This window comes from Diadema antillarum, unplaced genomic scaffold (genome assembly GCF_040938485.1).
Source record: "Diadema antillarum isolate AM-2024a unplaced genomic scaffold, OU_Dant_1.0 seq00000483_RagTag, whole genome shotgun sequence".
Lineage (NCBI taxonomy): Eukaryota > Metazoa > Echinodermata > Echinoidea > Diadematoida > Diadematidae > Diadema > Diadema antillarum.
The window spans coordinates 11,984-32,447 of NW_027271446.1; the positions used below are offsets into that span (position 1 = coordinate 11,984).

A 20,464-nucleotide genomic window follows, 5' to 3' on the forward strand; every position below is an offset into this window, starting at 1 on the left:
AGTCAGCATGTCATACCCTCACAACTTGCCATATAGTTTGTACATAAAATTTTGAAATTTCCAGTTTTTTTCATTCAAACGCAAATATACCCGAGGCTCAAATCCTGATTTATCTAACTGATCACTATTCTGAAGTTATTCTATAAGGAATAACATCATGTTTTAGACTTCAATGACAGAAACATTGAATTTTCGTCATTTTTTTTTCGTATATACATGATCAATGCAAAATTGTGAGGTTATGACATGGTCAGCTCACTCATTTGCATATTCATATCCACTGTACAAGAACTGTTTTGCAGAAATAAGCAAAATATCAAAATTTCATAACTTCCTTATTTTTCATCCGATTTCAGTCAAATGTTTACCATTGAATTCGTAAGATTTTACTCTTTTTTGTCAAACTAACTTGTTATTGGACTGGATTTCCCCTTTAAAGCGTCTCCACGTGGGGCCCTACATGGGAGCTCTATCCCACCCCCCCCCCTTCCAGGCTATAATGTGGCTATAATGTTATACCCACATAGTCAAAACAACCCCTTCACACACTACGAGGTGGCCACCAACTCCTGTAGATAGGAATGTTGGAAATTTACAAATATTCGGATATTGCCCCACTCGGCCAATTTGGGCCTAATTACATACAGATCCATACTGTACTAAAGTAAATACGGACATCAGTATACATGTATATTTGTTCATATATGTATGTGTGTGTGTGTGCGCGCCCGTGCGTGTGTGTATAAATCAAAGAGATTAGACATAGGTTCAAAAATATGTTAAAAATAGGTTTAAAGAATAATAAATTTCGTTCGGTTAATTTAAGTAGGGTACTATGCGGTTTGTTTGTTGTTGTTTTTTTAGTATACTGTATCATAGGTTTTGGGAAACGCTGTATTCTCAAGGGAGTGTGAAAGAGTTTACGTATATGAAGCAGATATTGATTAATTTGATCAAGTTGATCAAGACCGTTTTTTTTTCTCTAAGAGTTATGCAGAATTTAATATGATTTTTGTATGTAGGGTATGCTCTGAAAAAAAAAAACTAAAGTGAATGTATCTAAAAAAGGGTGATTCAGGAGCACAAGTGTTTGAGTAATTATAAGGAAGATATGGATTGGTTTGATGAAGTTGATCAAGGTATAGCTGAGAGTCATGCAGAATTTTATATCATTTTCCTTATACATGGTATGATTTGCAAAAAAAAAAAAAAACAACAACAGCCAAAATATGTTGTGCTGTATGTTGAAAAAAATATGATTTAGCAGCACAAGAGAGAGTACAGCTGCTTATTTTCGTCCATATCAATTTCATTGTTGAGATGGGCCTGATGTCGAATGAAATTGAAATAAAGAATGAAATTATCATAAAACAAAACTAAAGAGTTTGAATTCAAAAACAGATGAACGCCATCAAAAAGTCGTCAAAATATAAAGAAGATATTTTAAATGATATTCGCTCATTACATGACAATATATACTTTGGAAGGTAATTCGAGAATCATCGCATTTTTCAATGATCTTCTTTTCTATGTTTTTATAGCACTTTCAATCCCACATATCTCAACTTGATACAAATGGATATATCTGTTTTTACACTAGAAAAGGTGGTATAATAGTTTTGGTTGAGATGGGGCTTCTGGTCTCCAGCCTTTTTCTTTTTCTTTTTTTTTTGATGAGATAATGAGAAACCAGGGCCCTGTTGCATAAAACCCTTACCACTGGACTTACCGCTCCTTTCTAGCGGTAAGTCTTCAAATCAGCGGTAAATTTTATAATCCTTGATGCTGATTGGCTGAGACGCCTAATTTTGACGGTAGTTACCATTGAAATTCAACGGTAAGTTTTATGCAACGGGCCACTGTCCTCTCATGGAACCTTTTATTGAACTACTTTGTTTCACTTTGTATTTGGATATTTCAGGCATTTCAAACCCAATTTTATCAAGCAAAACTTTGAATTCCTCTAAGACTTGCATGCTCTCTAAAATTTCATGAGGGGTTTCTAACTATCTCGCTCAAAGTTAAAATCTGAATCCCCATCTCAACCAAAACTATATACTATCCTCTTCCCCCATATTGATATATAAAGGCAGATAGATAGAGAGACACATAGATAGAATGATATACTGGGCTAAATTTATTTTGCATTGTTTGCTGGATCTTATGCAGGCTGACAACCTAGAAGTGGACCTATTCATGATAAAAGCTGAATTCAAAAATGTTTATGTATGCTTTTTCATCTGCTAGACATTATACATAAGCCCAGTTGTATTGGTACTGGTATACACTGCGTGTGAGTATACAGACGCATCATGTGTGTATGCGTGTTACAAATATCCAAATATTGTTCATGTTATTAGTAGTATACTTTCTATGATCTATTTAATGACCGATGCGTCCAGTGATGTCCTTGTATGGTGTGCGTGAGTATTCTGCTATATTACGTGTTTGTGTTTATCGTATGCCCGTGACCAGGGTTGTAGAATATAAGCTTGACCATTTGACATCGATATGGCCGTCCGTCAGAATTTTTTTTCCCCCAGGAGCGGGTACTTGGCAACAGCAACAACAGGAGGGGTCGTGATATCTGCCCATGTCATTCCCATATAACATTGACACAGGATTTGATGGACACACTTGCTTTGGCATTGTCGTAGTATCCTTCGCATATTGTTAAACAATAAGATTGATATTTTGCTTGGACCTTAATTTGCAGGGACATAGGAAGGCTGCTTATTAGAGCGTCCTGCTGGCAAATTATAACGTTCAGATGAAGGAGAAGGATGCCCCATGGACCGGGACGGACAATAACGTCTGACTAGCACTCTATACGGAGTGATTAGGTGCTTCGAGGTCAGAAATATCTCGATAAGAGTCTGGTAAAGTTTCTCACTTGATGTGAATTATGTTCACGTCATCTCCCGCCGAGCATGGAGGGAAAACTGCGTCTGATCGAAGAAGAGGAAGTGCCAATACCGACGGATACAGAGGAGAATTTCTCGGAACCAGACGAAAAACCCGAAGAGATTCGTCCGGACTCGACGGACAGGGGGGAAGACGACGCCAGGCCCAACCGGGAGGACTCCCGACCAACGTCCGCTGATCAGAGACCACCTCGAACTTTCCTCCAACTAATCAAACTGAGCAGTCAGCAGTTCGCCGTCGACTTCGCTTTCAGCTGCGAGACGGCGTTGGGGTCCCCGCTTCTCCTCCTCCTCGGCCTGCCCTTCGAGCTCTACGGCATCGTGTGGACCGTGGGGCCGATTCTCGGCAGCCTCATCAGCACGCCGATCGGATCGGCGAGCGACAATTTCATCAGCTCCTGGGGCAAAAGAAGACCATTTCTCTTCGTCTTCAACATCTTGATACTAGTGGGATGCGCACTGTATCTAACGGTTAAACACATTGGTAAACCTCTTTATTTGTTTATTTATTTATTTATTTATTTATTTATTTATTTATTTGTTTATCTATTCATTCATTCATTCATTTATTCGTTTGTTTGCTAAAGTCGGGTTAGAAAAGAATGATAGAATGACAATACATATAACTTTAGGTGAGTTCTGGAGTCCCTGTGTATCTTATACAATCACGAAGATTACTTTTAATTTTCTTTGTATTGACATTATCACTTTATTTTCTGAATTTCGAATGTTGCTAATGTTTAGTCGCTGAGGATATAGAGACATTAGATCTTCCTCTCTCATTCACCTGCCATGGCACACCTATCAGTATGATTTATAATACATAATCTTCTGCGAGTTGAATTAATTGGCGCAACTCTCCCAATATCGCCAAAAGCCAGTAATCTGTACCGTTTATATTAACGGTATTTTTAGAGGTGGTCCATGGAGGGGTATTTCGACAGATTTGTGTGTGAATGTGTTCATGTGTGTACGTGTGTGCGTGTGTGCATATGCTTGCGTAAAATAAAGGAGGGAATAGAGTAATTCTTAATTACATTTACTTATTATGTGGGAATCTGTGATATGTATGTTTGTGTGTGCATGTGTGTATGTGTGTGAAATAAAGGAGGGGATTACGCGCGAGTGTGTGATAATCTTATAGTCAAGAGGACATAGGAAGAGCAGAATACTTAGTACTATGGAAATGACAAAATTATATATTAATGTCAAATTCGAATTCAAGTTCAGATTTTTTTTTCAATTTTAAATTCAAATACAAAATTTCAGATGAAATTCAATTTAGAGTTTTCTGTATTGCGCATAGTTATCACAAATAAAATTCAGCCATTTTTATTTGCGTTCTTTTTTGTGCGTTTTTGCGTTTAGTTGTGATAACCCTAACAAGAATATCATATAGGTTACAATAGCCTAATGTTCGAATGGAAAGATAAAAACGTTGGTTATATGACTTATGTCTGACTGTATTATGGCAGAATGTAGTGATGGGATTGAAATGTAATGGAATACAATGTAATGCAGTGGAATCCATTACCTCTGAAGTTCAAATTGACAGGCAGAGCTGTCAATGTGCTCGCCAAAACTTTTATTTTGACCTCCTCAATTCATCGGACCAAAGTTTCTTAAGCAATAGAATGAGGAGAATATCATATGTATATTCATACAAAGTATTTGTATATTAGAGGGAGAGAGATGAAGGTGACAGAAAGAGAGAGAGAGAGAGAGAGAGAGGGGAGGGGGGAAGATGGAGAGAGAGAGAGAGAGAGAGAGAAAGATAAACAAGACATAGATATCAGCAGATGGATGACAGTGCAATTCTGACACTTATTGATTTCGGTCATCTAAGAGCATTACAACAGTTAACAGCTTTTATAGTCACTATAGTCATTTACTACGGTTGATAGGTTTACATTGCTTACCTACCAGCGAACAGCGGAGGAATGGCGGGTTTAGGATGATGGTACCAGTAAATGTTATCACTGGTATGATACTATCCGTGCTTGCGTTCCCTTGATCTCAATCTAATTGTTTAAAAAAGCAGCCATCCACCATCCACCCCCAGAAAGAAACAGATAAAACAGACCAAAGCAACAACAACAACAGCAACAACAACAAAATCTGATAGTATTGTTTGTTAGCACTAGAAGTCCCTCGAGTCAAAATTTCGCACAGGAAACGTCTTTCCAACTGGAACATAAACGGAACTCAAATTCAACACATTTTAATTTTGAGCATAGTGAAAGATCAGTCGGCTTACTCTGCAGGCTGCATACGAGAGTGATAACTTTACCCTTCACTTTTCTATTAGTTGGAGGTGGAAGGATTAAAGGCTTATTTTTTGTTGAAATAAAGAAAGAAAACTTGTGGAATTGAATTTTCATTTTTTTTTTTATCATGGTCCAACTTTGACATTGGTCTTATTAAATCCAACGACGATGGTACCCAAACCTTAACTTAGCACTTTTCCAGGATCTTCACTTGCAAAATGCTCTTATATATTTACTTGATAATATTCGATGTGCTTGATTTCCTTTAAAATTGATATCAAACACGTGTGTGACTCAAATTCTTTAAAGGGGTGATGCCCGTTTATAAATCTCTTCTCCAACTTGTATTCAAATACTTTAAATGTGACCCAGCATCACAAACCCAACAAAAAGTCGCCAAATATGGATTCCTTCTTCTTTCTTTTTTGAAGTTAAGGGCAGATTCTGAAAGAGCAGACTCTTAGCTTTAAAGTGATGTATAACTTAATTCAAGCGGACTCTCCTAAGCTATCTAACATTGGAAAGAACACGTACGCTCTGGAAAAGTGTGAACGGAGGAAAGAGGCTCTTAAGTGCAGTCCATTCAAGCGCTTAATCTTTATCAAACTGCGCTAAACCTGGGCGATGAATGGGGCAAAAAAGTATGTAAACCACTGAAGCAACAACAATGAATTAATGATGAAGGATTATCAGATTAAGCTGAAATTAAGCATGCTCCATTAACACATATTGTCCATGACAAAAGCTAACTCCCAAAGCAGTGTCATTATTTTATTCAAAAGTTATTAGAGTTGAAAGTGTAGAGTATGCAAAGGATTTTCAAGAAATGAAAAGGGGACTCCAAGACATACCTAATCTCACTACTTAACAAAAAAAAAAAATTGCTGCAAACACACTTTCCTGACCATGTTATGATCCCTATAAGTTAAGACTGATGTAGAAGAAGTATCTATAGCTCTTTCATAAAATATAAAGAACTCAAGATTGATTCGGTTGACCCATTTCACTTTTTTTGAGTCCTCACGTAAAATCAAGGGGTGCGACTTTATGTTGGTTTTATGATGCACGGTTGCATATCATTGTTACAATAATATGTGCAATGCTCTTGTCAAGTCTACCTTGATTACACTTCACATTTGATGTGCTGGATCTAGCAAATACCTAGTTGGTTAAACGGGGGACCTCTGGTAACTCAATCCCTCACAGTACAAATCCACTATAATACAAATTGACTACAGTAGATGATAGTATAGTAGAAGTCACGTCAGACGGTGATCCTTAAAGGCATTACAGCTTGTATTTACCATTTGCAGATGAAACAAAAACCCAGCTTTATGCTTCACAATAGTTCTATGAATGTGATTTAGGATAAAAAACAATTAAGTATCGTTAAATGTGCAAAATATGAACAATGATTATGATAAAAATGTTTCTAGACTAATTCATTGTCTTCAGTTATGTTTTATTGAGAAAAATGATATCTCCTCATATTTTAGGCTTTACTGCGAAATTTTTACATGGTAGGATGTTATGTGATGTAACTGACCTATAAATATAATATCTTTGATTTTTTTTAAAATCACTGCTCCCAGTGGTAAACAGTACCTTTAAGCTCTACGATAAGCTAATGTCCAGGATAAGCTCTATGGGGCGCCAATTGCTGCACGGTCATTTTTTTTTTTTTTAATTCATGCTCCAAATTCCACATTTCATATAAGTTTGTATTCCATTTGATTTAAAAAAATGTGTTGAACACAACAACGCAACAGTCAAGTTGAAATAAAATTACACAAATGTATAAGGATATATGAGTGACGATGAAGAATCTACTAAAAAGCAAGCTTGTAGGATGTAGGTTCCAAAGATATAAGGGTTTAAATTTCAATATGAAATGAGTCGTTTCATCGATGAAATGACTGAGTCACCGTCTGAACGTAACTAGAGTGACATCCCACAACCAATTTGCATAGTATAGTGGTAGCTGTCAACATCACTGCTGTGAAACTTCAGCACCCTTAAACTTCCTTTATCTCGTCTCCGAACCCGATGAGACTTATTTGGTTGTATTTTTGCTGGTCGAGTGTTACCACCTTCTGCTCTTAAGACAGCTGGAAAGCTTACGATGTACCAGCAAACTGACTGAGTACCCTCCTGTAATTAAATGCTTTTTACACTGCGAGTCTAATCAAGCAGAAATCTGGTCGGGTATCGGCCGAAGCTAATGGACAGAACCTTCTGCTTGAAACATGCTGGTCCATGCGATGCTTCTTCTGTCGCTACAAGCTGGGGATAACATACAAACAAACAAACAAACAAACAAACAAACATACAAACAAAGAAACAAACGAATAGAAACCTTTGTGCTTAAATCTAACACTACCTCAACGCACTGTAATGTAGGATACAGGAACATTTTGTTTGAACCGTAGAAAATAGTGCATGGTGTACTGGTGATGTGAAGCTTCTGAACTCCGTCACGACAAAAGTAAAAAAAAAAAAGAAAGAAGGAAAAGAAGAAAGCCATACAAGCAAGATATTTTCACTCTCTCTCAAATAGACACAAACACACACACGCACACGCACACACACACACACGAAAGCAAATTATAACAAAGTTAGACATAATGTCAACAGTATGTACATTAAACACACAAGATAATGTTCTACAAGGGGTGTTTTGAATTGATTTGAATTGAATCGAGTTGAGTTGAATTGAATTAATTTCTTCAAATTCAGTCTGTTCAGGTTGTTTGTGTTGTTGTTTTGTTGCTGTTGTTCCTGAAGTGAGAAGGTTGATCATCTTGCCAATTAACTTCGAATAGATGAACACTAATAGTGTCAAGTCTTGTATAAATGACCAATGAAGCACCTTAGCCTATTATTAGGTAAAGTTTTCCTTGCTCGAGTTTGCTAATACCATTAACAAGTTGGGCAGAGCATATTACTATGACGGCCAGAAAGTTCCCTGGTATTAGACAGGGATGAGGAATGCATCAATTCTCAGTTAATCCTGAATATTGAGAAAGCGCCAGTCATTTATCGGAGGCCCCATCCATTCTAAGCTTTTTAATCTCTTACGATGACGGTCTCCTGCATTCAATCATCTCTGTTATTTACTGGAAAAAATACTGTATATCTTCCCCTCTGTGTATATATACTGCTCAATGCAATGTGTATCGATTTGTGTACTGCTATGGTATTATTTCACTGCAGTTATTCTTTGTCTGTGTGCTTTTGAAATTTGTATTCAATTTGTATCTGATTGAATGCGGAAATAAATCAAATCAAATCAAATCAAATCAAATCACATCGTCATCCGAACCATTTTCTCTCCTCTTTAGAAAACAATGGACTCGCCCTGGCCTTTACGCTCATCGGCATCATCCTCGTCGACCTATCCGCTTTTCTGACAGGGACAGTGTCTCGAGCCTACCTCCTCGATGTCTGCAATCTGGAGGACGTCGAGCGTGGTAATCTTATCAGGGCCGTGATCGGAGGTACGCTTTCTATTTAGGGTTCGGTTTGGTTTGGATGAAGGGGGAGGAGTGGGTGCTTGGAAAACCTTTAAAGGGGATGGCTAGTAACTGATCAGTGTGAATCAAGGGAATGCTGAGGGATGATTGTTCCAATCCTTGTGGGATTCATTTGAGAGTACATTATATATCTATTGTTGTGTGAAAATTATTTGCTTCAGAATGGTCTCATATTCAAGCAATGTGCAGTTTAATGTTTCCAGGTTAGCATGCCTGTAGAGTGACGGGGCGATCGTTAACTGGCCTGCCGTTCGTGACGATCGCCCCGTCACTGTAGATATATAATGTACTCTTACATGAATCCCACAAGGATTGGAACAATCATCCCCCAGCATTCCCTTGATTCACACTGATCAGTTACCAGCCATCCCCTTGAAAGGGACTGTACAGTACTGGTTGAGGTAGGGATTCATGTTTTGAACATTCCTAAGTGAGATAATGAAAAGCCTCTTATGAAATATGAAAGAGCATGTAATTTTAAGAAGGATTCAACGTTTATTTGATGAAAATTGGTTTTCAAATGGCTGAGATATCCAAAAAAGTACTAATAATAAAAGGCGACATGCCCCAACTTTATTAGGATCTCTTTGTTTCACTTTGTTTTTGGATATCTCAACCATTTCAAAACCGATTTTCATCGAATAAACTTTTGATACCCCTTAGAACTGCATGCTCTTTGACATCTCATAGAGTGGTTTCTGAATATCGTGCAAAATGTTAAAAGCTAAATCTACACCTCGACCAGAACTAGTATACACACCCTTTAAAATGCGAGGCTGTGGTAAGCAATGTGGCGATTTTCATGAACTACTCGTAGCTTTTCACCTTTCCCTGAAATAATGGATTGTCAATAAAACAAATTCAACAGTTTCAGTAAAGTAGGATATAAAAACGGAACATATACAAGTAACACACACACACATACACACATGTGTGTGTTTGCGTGTGTGTTTGTAAACTAGAGCTCACTGATTGCCATGCGTAGAGAATCTGTATGCCTCCACTTCTGTGCCCTCTCATGTACCGCTACGAGTATGACATATTCATGACCTTTCCATTACATAAAATAACGTTTGAGATTTCTTTAGATTTTTATCGAATTATTCAGTATCAGTATTTTTACCCAATAGAACGGAAACTGCATGGCTCTTCACCATGTTGACCGCAATTTCCAACGAGGAGCTGAATTTTGTTATGGTTAAGATGTCACTGAGATATGTTTTACTTGAGTCTACCTGTGTAAAGGGGAAGCTGAAAGCGAGCATTTCTGTTTTTTTTTTACTACATTACATCTGTGGTATCGATCTTGTATATACAACTATCTGCATGTGTATATGTCTGTTCGTCCGTAGGAATACGTATGCATATTTTCTGTTTTATTACACAGTTGGAGGAGATGTTACTCAAGCAAGTGTGACCTGGAAATGACTTGGGACGATCTTTCCTTACGTGTAAATACACTGTCTGTCAATCAGAGCACTAAGCTTTAACTTTGACTCTTCACATGTCGAAATTATAACTTTCATGGCCAGAAGCGGCCGACGCACAGTGACTTTTGACCTCGAACCTTTGACCTTACTCTGTGACATTTGATGCAATTAGTTGCGCATTGAACTCTAAGAAGCCGTCCGAGAAATACACAGCATCATGAAATAATAGCTGAAGTAATCGCATATTTCTTCAACCTTATAACTTTTGAACATGTACTCTGACCTTTCACTATTATAAGTGCTATTTATAACGTTTGTCTGCTTATTTGTACCTTTTATATCAAACTATAATGATCACTTCACATTGCTAGCTTATGTAACCGTTGACAAATGCCATAATAAATCAAAATGCGTCAGTAATTATCATTATCTTAGAAAGACATCATTTTAAAGTAGGCCTACACACAATTCAAGAAAAATAGACTAACGAGCATTCATCTTCAAAAACTAACATAAGTATCTGACATGCAGCTATGACAAATTATTATTCTTATCCAACAAGTAGAGTATTTAAAGTTATAATAATTGTGTAACTACATATTAGTTGATTAAAGTCATTACCACTTGATTTTTAGAACATTTAAGGACACTTAGGAAGTTACTTATCACATATTTAAGTGGAGGAGAACAACGTAATAATTTTATTTGCTTGACTTTCCATTGTAGTAGTGCATGAATGAGGCACTATTCTTATCATAAAACAGTCTGCGTCTGCAAAACCACCGGTCAAGTGAGTTACGACATTGCACATTAATTATTGCACGTTTTTATTGTACAAACACTTTATGAAAATATTTCACACTGATTATGTTTTATCGAGAAATTTACATCTTTGAATTACACTCCTTGCAGAACAGCAAATTAGTGCCTCTGAACAATTAACAATACCAATACATTATTTGATCGAAATTGAATAAAAATTCAGGAAATTGCGAAATTATGACGTTTTACTAATTTTAACAAAAAGGTTCTTGAAATATCAGTCTGAACATATTAGATTATGAAAATATGCAGAGTAAAGTAAAGATGTCATCCTCACGATTTGCCATGCAGTACATACACATAAAAATCATGAAATTTCCATTTTTTTTTAAATCAAAAGCAATTATGATCCCTGATCAAATCCTGATCAATCTGACTGATCATCACTTGTTTTTCAACCAGGAATAACATTATGTTTATACTCTAAGACCAGAAATATAAACTTTATGGATACACGATGGATGGAAAATTGTGAGTTGATGACATCATCAGTTTACTGATTTACATATTCATATCAACTTTTCAAGAACTGTTGTATATAAAATGATTTTCAAAGATTTACTCATTCTTAAAGAATGAGTAAATCTTTGAAATTCATTTTCTTCACTTTAATACTCATCTTTTGATGAAATTTCCACTGTCGTGCTTTCCATAATCACTTTATATCCTTTCTTTTCAGACTAATTTTAACCTGGTCTGGAATTCCCTTTTGGTGTATAAAAAGCTTCCGATGAGTATAACACTGTGTGGTGTGTAAGCTTGCAGTTGTGTGTAACACTGTATGATTGTTTTGAAATGGCTGAAACATCCAAAGACAACGATGTCCTAATAAAAGGTGGGACACACCTTTTATTAGGACCACTGTGGTTTATATTGGTTTTGCGTATATATCACCCATTCAAAACCGAGTTTCATCAAATAAACTTTTATTTCCTTTAAGAATGGTATGCTCTTTAATATTTCATATTAGAGCTAAAGGTCTTTAATTACCTCGAAAAAAGATAAAACAATCTCATCTCAACAAAGACTATACCATCTCTTTTAACAGTATATGGTGTAAGCTTCGGTGATTATGTACTGATTGTTAAAGAGGCTTTCCAGACAATTTTCATAATTTCACATCATGTATAAATCAACGGATTCATGTGTAGATTTGTGGAATTTATTGTTGTCCGTGAGGAGAGAAATCAATATTCTGAATAAATTCGAAACGAATTACAATGAACAGGAATGATGACATAGTTAGGAGCCTCTGTTATATGCCATTACAATACCACGTGCTCAAGTTCACCTTTGTAGAATTTATGCATGTTCTCTTCTCTTGTTCTGCTTCCTTGAGCCTCTATACTCATGAACTCTTAGTGAGGCTGCCATGTCATAATCCTTGTTCACTGTGATTTGTTATTGATTTTGACAACATTCTCACTCCTCTTCCCCCTTTGTAGAATTTATGCATGTTCTCTTCTCTTGTTCTGCTTCCTTGAGCCTCTATACTCATGAACTCTTAGTGAGGCTGCCATGTCATAATCCTTGTTCACTGTGATTTGTTATTGATTTTGACAACATTCTCACTCCTCTTCCCAATCACTATAAATTTTGAAACTTTGTACCCAGTATAACCAATTTATAGTTGTTCATGTGTAAAAGTCTGAAAATCATCCAGAGGTCTTTTTTATTGATGTGTCAAGGTCTTGGATGTGGCTTCGGCTATCTGGCCTGTGCCGTAGATTGGATGAACACCGCTCTAGGCGACATATTCGGAAGCGACTACGACGTTCTTCTAGTAATCAACATCCTCGTATGCCTCATCTGCATCGTGCTCACCATCACGAGCATTCCAGAAGAGCCGACGACGACGACGAAATTGCCCTCGAAGTCGATTACGGACGAGGAGTCGCACACGCTCAAGCAAGGAGAGGAGACGCTCCTGCATACGTACGGATCGAATGACAACGGTACCCAAAGTACAATACCATGGTGAGTGGCAAGTAGGACAAGAATGAACTGGGACAATAAAAATGGCGTTTTCAGGGAGGTTTGAACTTTGTGGATTATGGTATTTGTTGTGCGTCAAGTGTAGTAGCGTTTATAATCTAGATTCCATTGAATTTGGGATGAATTCTATTTGCGTGTATTTTGACGTTTTCAACAGTAGCAAAATTTATTTTTTTACATCTTGACATCGATGTGCGTAGTTGCCGACATGTTTTAATAGAACGGTACCATAATATCTGAGACATTGTTCTGTTTCCTTTGGCACACATCATGTTTTTCATTTATCCTTTCGTTCCAGTTGTCGGCATACCCCGTCCTCAAACTTTCAAATCCTCTTTTTCATACCTTTTCATTTTTTCTTGGTCTTGTGCAGTATGTAATTTAATATCGTCTGTACGGCCTCCAGCCCCTATACCTTTCTCGGTTCCTCATCATATCACGGTAAAAGAGCGTTTACTACCTTGCAGCATTGTCCCTATTATTGTTATTATTATAATTATCATTATTATTATAGTAGACCTTGTTTATCATACACAGTTCTGTGACGATTAACATGAGAGAGGAACCATCCCGGCTGGTCCACGGGCTCAAGTCGATCTTAAACATGCCAAGTGCCTTGCTCTACCTGTGCATTTCACATTTCTTCGGCTGGATGGCTTTCACCATCATCTCCCTCTTCTTTACCAACTTCTTCGCCCAGGCCGTGTCCCACGGTGAGCCTCGATACCTCCTCAGCAGCGGGGGGAGGGGCGGGGAGGAGAGGGGCGGGATGGAATGAGGATATGATATGTTTAAGGGACGGTATACGCACTGGTATAGTATTGGTTGGGATGATGTTTGAGCTTCGAACTTTTTGCGAGATCCTAGGAAATCACTCATGAAATGTTACAGAACATATGTAAGAGAAATTCAAAGTTAACTTGATGAAAGTCGGTTTTAAAATGGCAGAGTTATCCAAAAACAAAGTATAACAAAGCGATCCCCATAAAAGGTGTGTCCCACCTTTTATTAGGTTTGCTTTATTTTGGATATTTCAGCTATTTCAAAAACATGTTTCACCAAATAAATTTTGAATCCCTCTTAGAACTACAAGCTGTTTCATATTTCATTAAAGAGTTTTCTCATCATCTCACAAAAATTGGAAACCTGAAGCTCCATCTCAGCCGACACTATAACATCCTTTTTACCACGTGATACTTGTTATTCCGAAACAAACACACTCCGGATACTTAGATGTTCGTTTGTCCAAGAATGAAATACGGTTCGTTATCCTGAAGGTTCGTTAACCCGACATTATCAATAAGGTTTGATATTCCTGAGGTTTGATAGTCCGAAATAATATAATGTTTGTAATATAACGAACCTTTTAACGAACGATTTTCTTTTCTCTCATTTGACGGACGAGTGAAACTAGAACAAGAAACTGCAACTACACGTACAAGTTTATACAATTACGGACTTGAAATCAGACTGATAGTTTACATATTTCATGTGAGACTTGAGTGAGATTTGTCATTTATTGCTCACAAAGAGTTTAAGGGTTAAAATGTTACACTACAAGCGAAGCATTTGAGCAGAAGATGGCATGAACGTAGAGTATGCTATAGGGAAGGTGCGGTTACGGATACTGTCATTTTTAATATAATTTCTCTGGGAGAAGTCGCATATTCTTCACCATGATTTTCGCTGTTCGCACAGCGTTCGGAAGGCGCTCGCCAGCCGGTCGCGTAACGGACGGGTGTGCAAATCATCGGAAAGCGATAGACAAGCTGTTGCCCTAGCTGTCGCCGATGAAATATTAGGGGGATTTTGGTCGTCGATTGGTTGACGATGGTCCCCAGTAAGAGACCAGTTCTTGCACGTGTGACCATGCCCTAGATACAGATAATCATTTTATGACTGTTTACATTTCAAATTGTACATACCCGTACCTGAAAAAAAAAAATGTTGAAATGTTACTTTTTCGAACAATTATCTCTAATGGATTCTTTTCTTGAAAGGTAATCACTTATTTCAGTCGTGCGATTGTCCAGTGAGAAATTACTAATATCAGTGATTGCATGTCGTTGCTTTATGTAATTTTTTATTGATTTATATTGTGTAATCTTTCCTTTACGAGCTTGATTCAAATGAATAATTCCAAGTCTGCTTCCCACATTTTAGTGTAATGTCAACTAAGCACTGCATAATATACACGGTATAATATAAAATAAATGATATAAAACAATATTTCAGAAAATGTGTGTGATCGCTGATGGCTGAGTCACTGATTCACAAATACTTTGAGATGTACAGAGCATTGAAAAATTATACATTTCATAGTCGAATCATGCTAACGTATACTTGTATATAATCGGTTCAGTATCGGCAGTACTGTTCAGTATTCAACTTTAGGATAAAGACCTTTCATTTTTGTAACCCCATCTCTCTGGAATGCTCTTCCACTATAAAGAATCCGATCAGCGGAATCCATAGAAATATTTGAAATGCATTCTGAAGTCATCTTGATAATTATGTTCGCATCTTGTTTTAGCTGGATATTTGTTGGATTGTTTCTATATAATATTTCTATCCCTCCCCTTTCCTCTCCGCTTTCATATATACAACTGTATGTCATTCGCTTTATGATTATGCCCCTCTGCGCATTACAAGTCCTGTACTTATTATCATTATCGTCGCTACACCATTGGTCAGTCAAAAATTATCATCACCATATATTATCACTTTGCTATAATTGCGTTTGGGATATATCAAATGATAACTAATAACATATCCCTATCTAATATAAAACTCTTCCCAACTATACCCATTTTGGGGAACCATTTTTGCACTACGTGCTTTACTTCCGTGAGAGCATTGCACGTGCTTGCTCCAAAACTTTTTATATCTTTTTTTTTGTGTCTTCTTCTCTTTTTTTTTGTTGTTGAACCGGCCACCATTTCCATACCTTGATAGTGAGATGCGTCTGCTTGTAAAGTGCATTCTGACGTCACAACTGTCTGAGCTCATTTATGAAAAAAAAAATAAAGAAATTGATTGATTCAATATGTAACACAATACAGGGCATCCTATAATACTGCAGTCTACAAACAAGACTCTCAACGAACAGTATGAGGGAGGAATCCGCACAGCTTGCTGGGGGCTCTGTTTCTTCGGATTCGGCACAGCATTGCTTTCAAGTGAGTAAGAATCATGAGCAATAACTATATATATATATATATATATATATATATATATATATATATATATATATATATATATATCACAAAGCAGTATACAAGTAAACAGCAGCTTTTGTCGGGGAAAAATTGATTAAGGTATAATTTTTTTTTGTGAAAGACTCGCAGTGGCTCGCTTAAGAGGCAAGTGTAGACTGATGGAACTCTAGAAGACTGAAAAAAACAAACAAACTGAATTTTAACCGCAAAATCATCTCATCATAGTACATGTAATAATACCGCGATTTACATTAACACCTTGAGAACGGGCTGATTTTGACATAACACGCATTTCCCATAGACACCTGCCTGAGAGTACTCGGGACTAGTCTTCAACGGGTTAAATCTGACAGGAATAAAGAGGGAAAAAAGCTTCCGAGGAGTTTATTTTGTGGAATAAGGTGTAAAACAAATCAAAGAAGTAGGAGAGAGTGTTTGATAACGAGAAGAACATTTTCGCGTGCAACTTATTCTCCTGAATGCTAGTATTCCTGCTTGTATACCAAGAGTGACAAGTTAAGTCATGTGAGCAACAAACTGATCAGATTAATCGGATTATGAATGTATTGAGATAACATCCTTTCGTGTATAACACCAAGAGTTTTTCAAATGTATAAAATTAATGAAATCAAAGTTCAGCACCACACAGATCAACACTAGCACGTGTATTAGATCTCAGAAGTGCAATGTAGGAACATAGATGTCAAATGAAGGGATCAATCCGAAATCTTGCTGAACCAAGGTGACGAAAGACGTCCAATATGCCCAAGTCCAAACACAGTGAATACTCCTGATTAAAGAAAAAAAAAAACAATATTTGGGCTAGCTATACTACATTTTGCAATCAACTTTTGAACTAATTATGTAGCTTGTCATCATAAATTCAAATCAAAATTTTTCTCTGCCTAAAATGTTCTAATGCACATGATTTTTTTTTTCATTCTCACCTCAGTCTTCTCGATTCCGGCGTCCAAGTTCATGAGTATGAAAACCATGTACGTCTCGTGGCCCGCTATCTTTGCGGTGTGTATGGGCAGCATGGCTATTCTAACCAAGTTCTACGTTGCCGTGCTCATCCTGTGTGGTTCAACTTCTTTCATTTTCGTTGCCATAACAACTATCCCGTACGACATTCTGGCAATTTACCATACGGATAAAGAGGTAGGCTTACTCCTCGTCTTAAGACTGTATTTATTTACTTTTGTTCATTAAAAGAAAAAAAAAACCTTGAGGAGGGAAAGATTTAACATAAGAAGATGCAAAGTCAAAACATTATAACTCACCGTCCAATCTGACTATAACAATGCGTTTCTGCAGCTGTGAATGTGAAAGTTTTCTCTCATTGCCTGAGCGGGACCTTATCATACCAAACAGTAAACACGATGATATCAAGAAGTCGAATTCTTGATATCAAGAAATAGGAATAAATGTTAAAATGGCTTGCCATACGATCATCTACCCTGCCCTAGGACAACAAATATATTTTCGGATATAGCCCAAATAGTGTTATTCACGTCGCCTATAAGGTAAGCAGCTACAATTAATGAGTTTGAGTTCAGGTTAAAAAGTCATCTATTGAACAATGTATGTTATGTTTGAATTATGTATGTAAATACAAATATCCTTTATTATTGTTATTATCATTATCATTATTATTCATTCATCCCGGCTCCCCGGTGAAACTCACATATCTATTTTCAGTTCTTAGCTGCATGCACTTTCAACGAAAAAAAAAAATGCTTGATCACTACGAGATGAATTTGTCTTATTTCCTTAGGTTTTCGAGCTCATTGAAGGAATTCAGTGTGCTGAATTGGAGAAAGATTATACAGTGCACTCCTGTTAAACGAACACGGTCATAACGAAACTCCGGTTACAAAGAATTAAACATTCAGGTCGCAACATTATCTACTCTACGTAATTTTATCATATGCAAGTCCCGAGAACTTCGTTACAACGGGAGTCTACTGTAATTATTATATTAGCGCAATGCAATGTATGTGCATATAAATATAAATATAAAGGCCTATATACATACAGTGTATATATACATATTTCCTATCCTGAGCCAAACCCAGGCACTTGTTGATGATGGGACTGCCGTCTCCCACTCGTTTGTAAAATCTTGACAAAGTTTACTCATTCCTCTTGCAGTTTACACACCCACTGGGCGGCTTGCGGCGGGGGCAGGGCACTGACGTTGGTATTCTCAACACAACGACATTTTCAGCTCAAGTGCTCGTGTCCGTGTTGATGGGTCCACTGGTCAGTATCACCGGCACCCAGTCCACTGTCGTCATCTCCGCCGCAGCCTGCGCGTTGGCTGCTTCCCTGTGCGCGGCATTCGTCGTCAAGTACAAATTATGAACTTTAGGGAGATTCCAGATAATTTTCAGACTTTGCATTTGAACATCTATAGATTGGTTATGGTGGATACATACAAGGTTCCGGAATTCACAGTGATTACTTTGAGAAATAAGAATGTTTACAAAATTCATTACAAATCATAATGAACGAGGACGATTGCATTGCAGCTTCACATAAGAATGCATGATTGGGTGCTCAATGAACAAAACAAAAGAAGAATGCATACATATTAGTGGTGAGTTGTTAAGCAAGTGGCAATGCAATGGAATTACATTGCAACATTACTGGAATACGCAGGCTTCCTTTGCCATCATCATTGGTTAGTGTATGTCTTGGATTTTCAGGGTTTTTTTTAATTTACTTGTACAAGGACCACAATAAATTTCAAAAATCTATACATAACACTATCGATTAATGTACCAATGATGCGAAATTTTGAAAATTTTCTGGAAATGTTCACGGCAGTATTGGTCAGTTCATAGAACAATTTGAATTCAAATTGTACTGTTCGTACGTCGCACAGGTTGACGCAGCATAAATACGCCAGATACCCCTCAAACAAAGCAAATCTACTTTCTTTTCTTTTCTTTTCCAACTGGAGTTGTTTGGAATGGTTATCCTTCTTATTAACGATAATTGAAAGGGACGCTCATAAAAATCAGGACAATACATTCTTTGGTGCAATTTCCATAATCTGTAATGTATATAATTATACAAAGATTACAAATATTAAGAGTGTATATTTATTATGTACAGCAGTTTGATAGCTGATAAAGCGTTACTACTACATAACTTATATGACGGAGGGAAAGGATTGAAAGTATTTTGATTAGTTCGCGTACGACATAGTAAATAGGTTATGGCTTAAAGAGATCATTATTTATTCTATAACCGATACAAAGCATGTTTGAGCAAACTTATCCGCTAAATAAGAATACAACGTACCTTTAGATACAAAAGGGGCATATCTAAAGATTAAAACACGCAAACTCACCTTCTCTCTCTCTCTCTCTCTCTCTCACACACACACACACACACACAAACACACATAACCTTTATACTGAAGGTGAATTAATTAAGACATAATTATACAGTGTATATCTATTCTATTCGTGTTCTGTAGAACTCTTTACGTATTATTGTAATAATAAAATGAATAATATGTTAGAAACTTGTTTACTAATACGCTTTTACAGTTAGGGGGCAACTCAGTTCAACATCTTTGTTGCCATTGATGGTGAATTTATGGTATAGGTACAGTGTGTAATTAAGTGAATGCATTTTATGCGTGTTCCATGTGTATTCTATCTAATTGCATAATGGAATGGCCATGTTGCATCACAATGCTGTTTGAAGTCTTGACACCGTACCCACGCATGTAACCATTCTTTGCCAAACTTTTATGTTTTCGACGGTCTGTATACAACAACACCAGAATTAACATGTAGGCCTATCTCTTGAAGCAAGAATAACGCTTCTCGTGACTTTTTATTGAGTTTCCAATTAAATTCTGGAATGAATAGTTATGACATATCCCCTACAAACAACCGAGTACATGATAGACGAACTTTTCTAGGTTATCATCATCTTTCGATGAGAGCTCTCTATCACTAACCATTTTATTTTGTATACTCTGGAATAATCTTAACGATGATTCCAGCACTTTGATGCAAAAATACAAAGCATTATTGATGGAAGAGACACTTTGCGTAATAGTGTTGGGTTTTTTTTCATTGTCACAGTCAGACATAATTATTATTACCTCTATCAAAATATTGGGTGCATGTTGGTTGTGTGCGCGCGCGTGCGTGTGTGCGTGTGTGCGTGTGTGCGTGACTGTCAGTGTGCGTGTACTGTATTCACGCTTGCGTATATGTAGATTTTTTTCAGCAGTTTAAGTAACGTCAT

At 37.0% G+C, this 20,464-nt stretch overlaps 1 protein-coding gene across 1 annotated transcript; it reads left to right on the plus strand.

Moving 5' to 3' along the window:
• The first annotated feature begins 2,930 nt into the window (after positions 1-2,930).
• Positions 2,931-18,556, plus strand: LOC139733564 (membrane-associated transporter protein-like). The gene is made up of 6 exons (XM_071644375.1): positions 2,931-3,408; positions 8,533-8,688; positions 12,665-12,953; positions 13,509-13,684; positions 17,142-17,350; positions 18,344-18,556. The coding sequence occupies exons 1-6, from the start codon at positions 2,931-2,933 to the stop codon at positions 18,554-18,556; spliced, it is 1,521 nt and encodes a 506-aa protein (XP_071500476.1).
• Positions 18,557-20,464: the final 1,908 nt, after the last annotated feature.

Bases quoted from the DNA above. Each gene is read 5' to 3' on its own strand.
- LOC139733564 (XM_071644375.1), top strand. From the start codon at position 2,931: ATGGAGGGAAAACTGCGTCTGATCGAAGAAGAGGAAGTGCCAATACCG. The intron at 3,409-8,532 runs GTAAACCTCTTT...TCTCCTCTTTAG, and splicing joins TCTAACGGTTAAACACATTG to AAAACAATGGACTCGCCCTG. The intron at 12,954-13,508 runs GTGAGTGGCAAG...TATCATACACAG, and splicing joins ACCCAAAGTACAATACCATG to TTCTGTGACGATTAACATGA.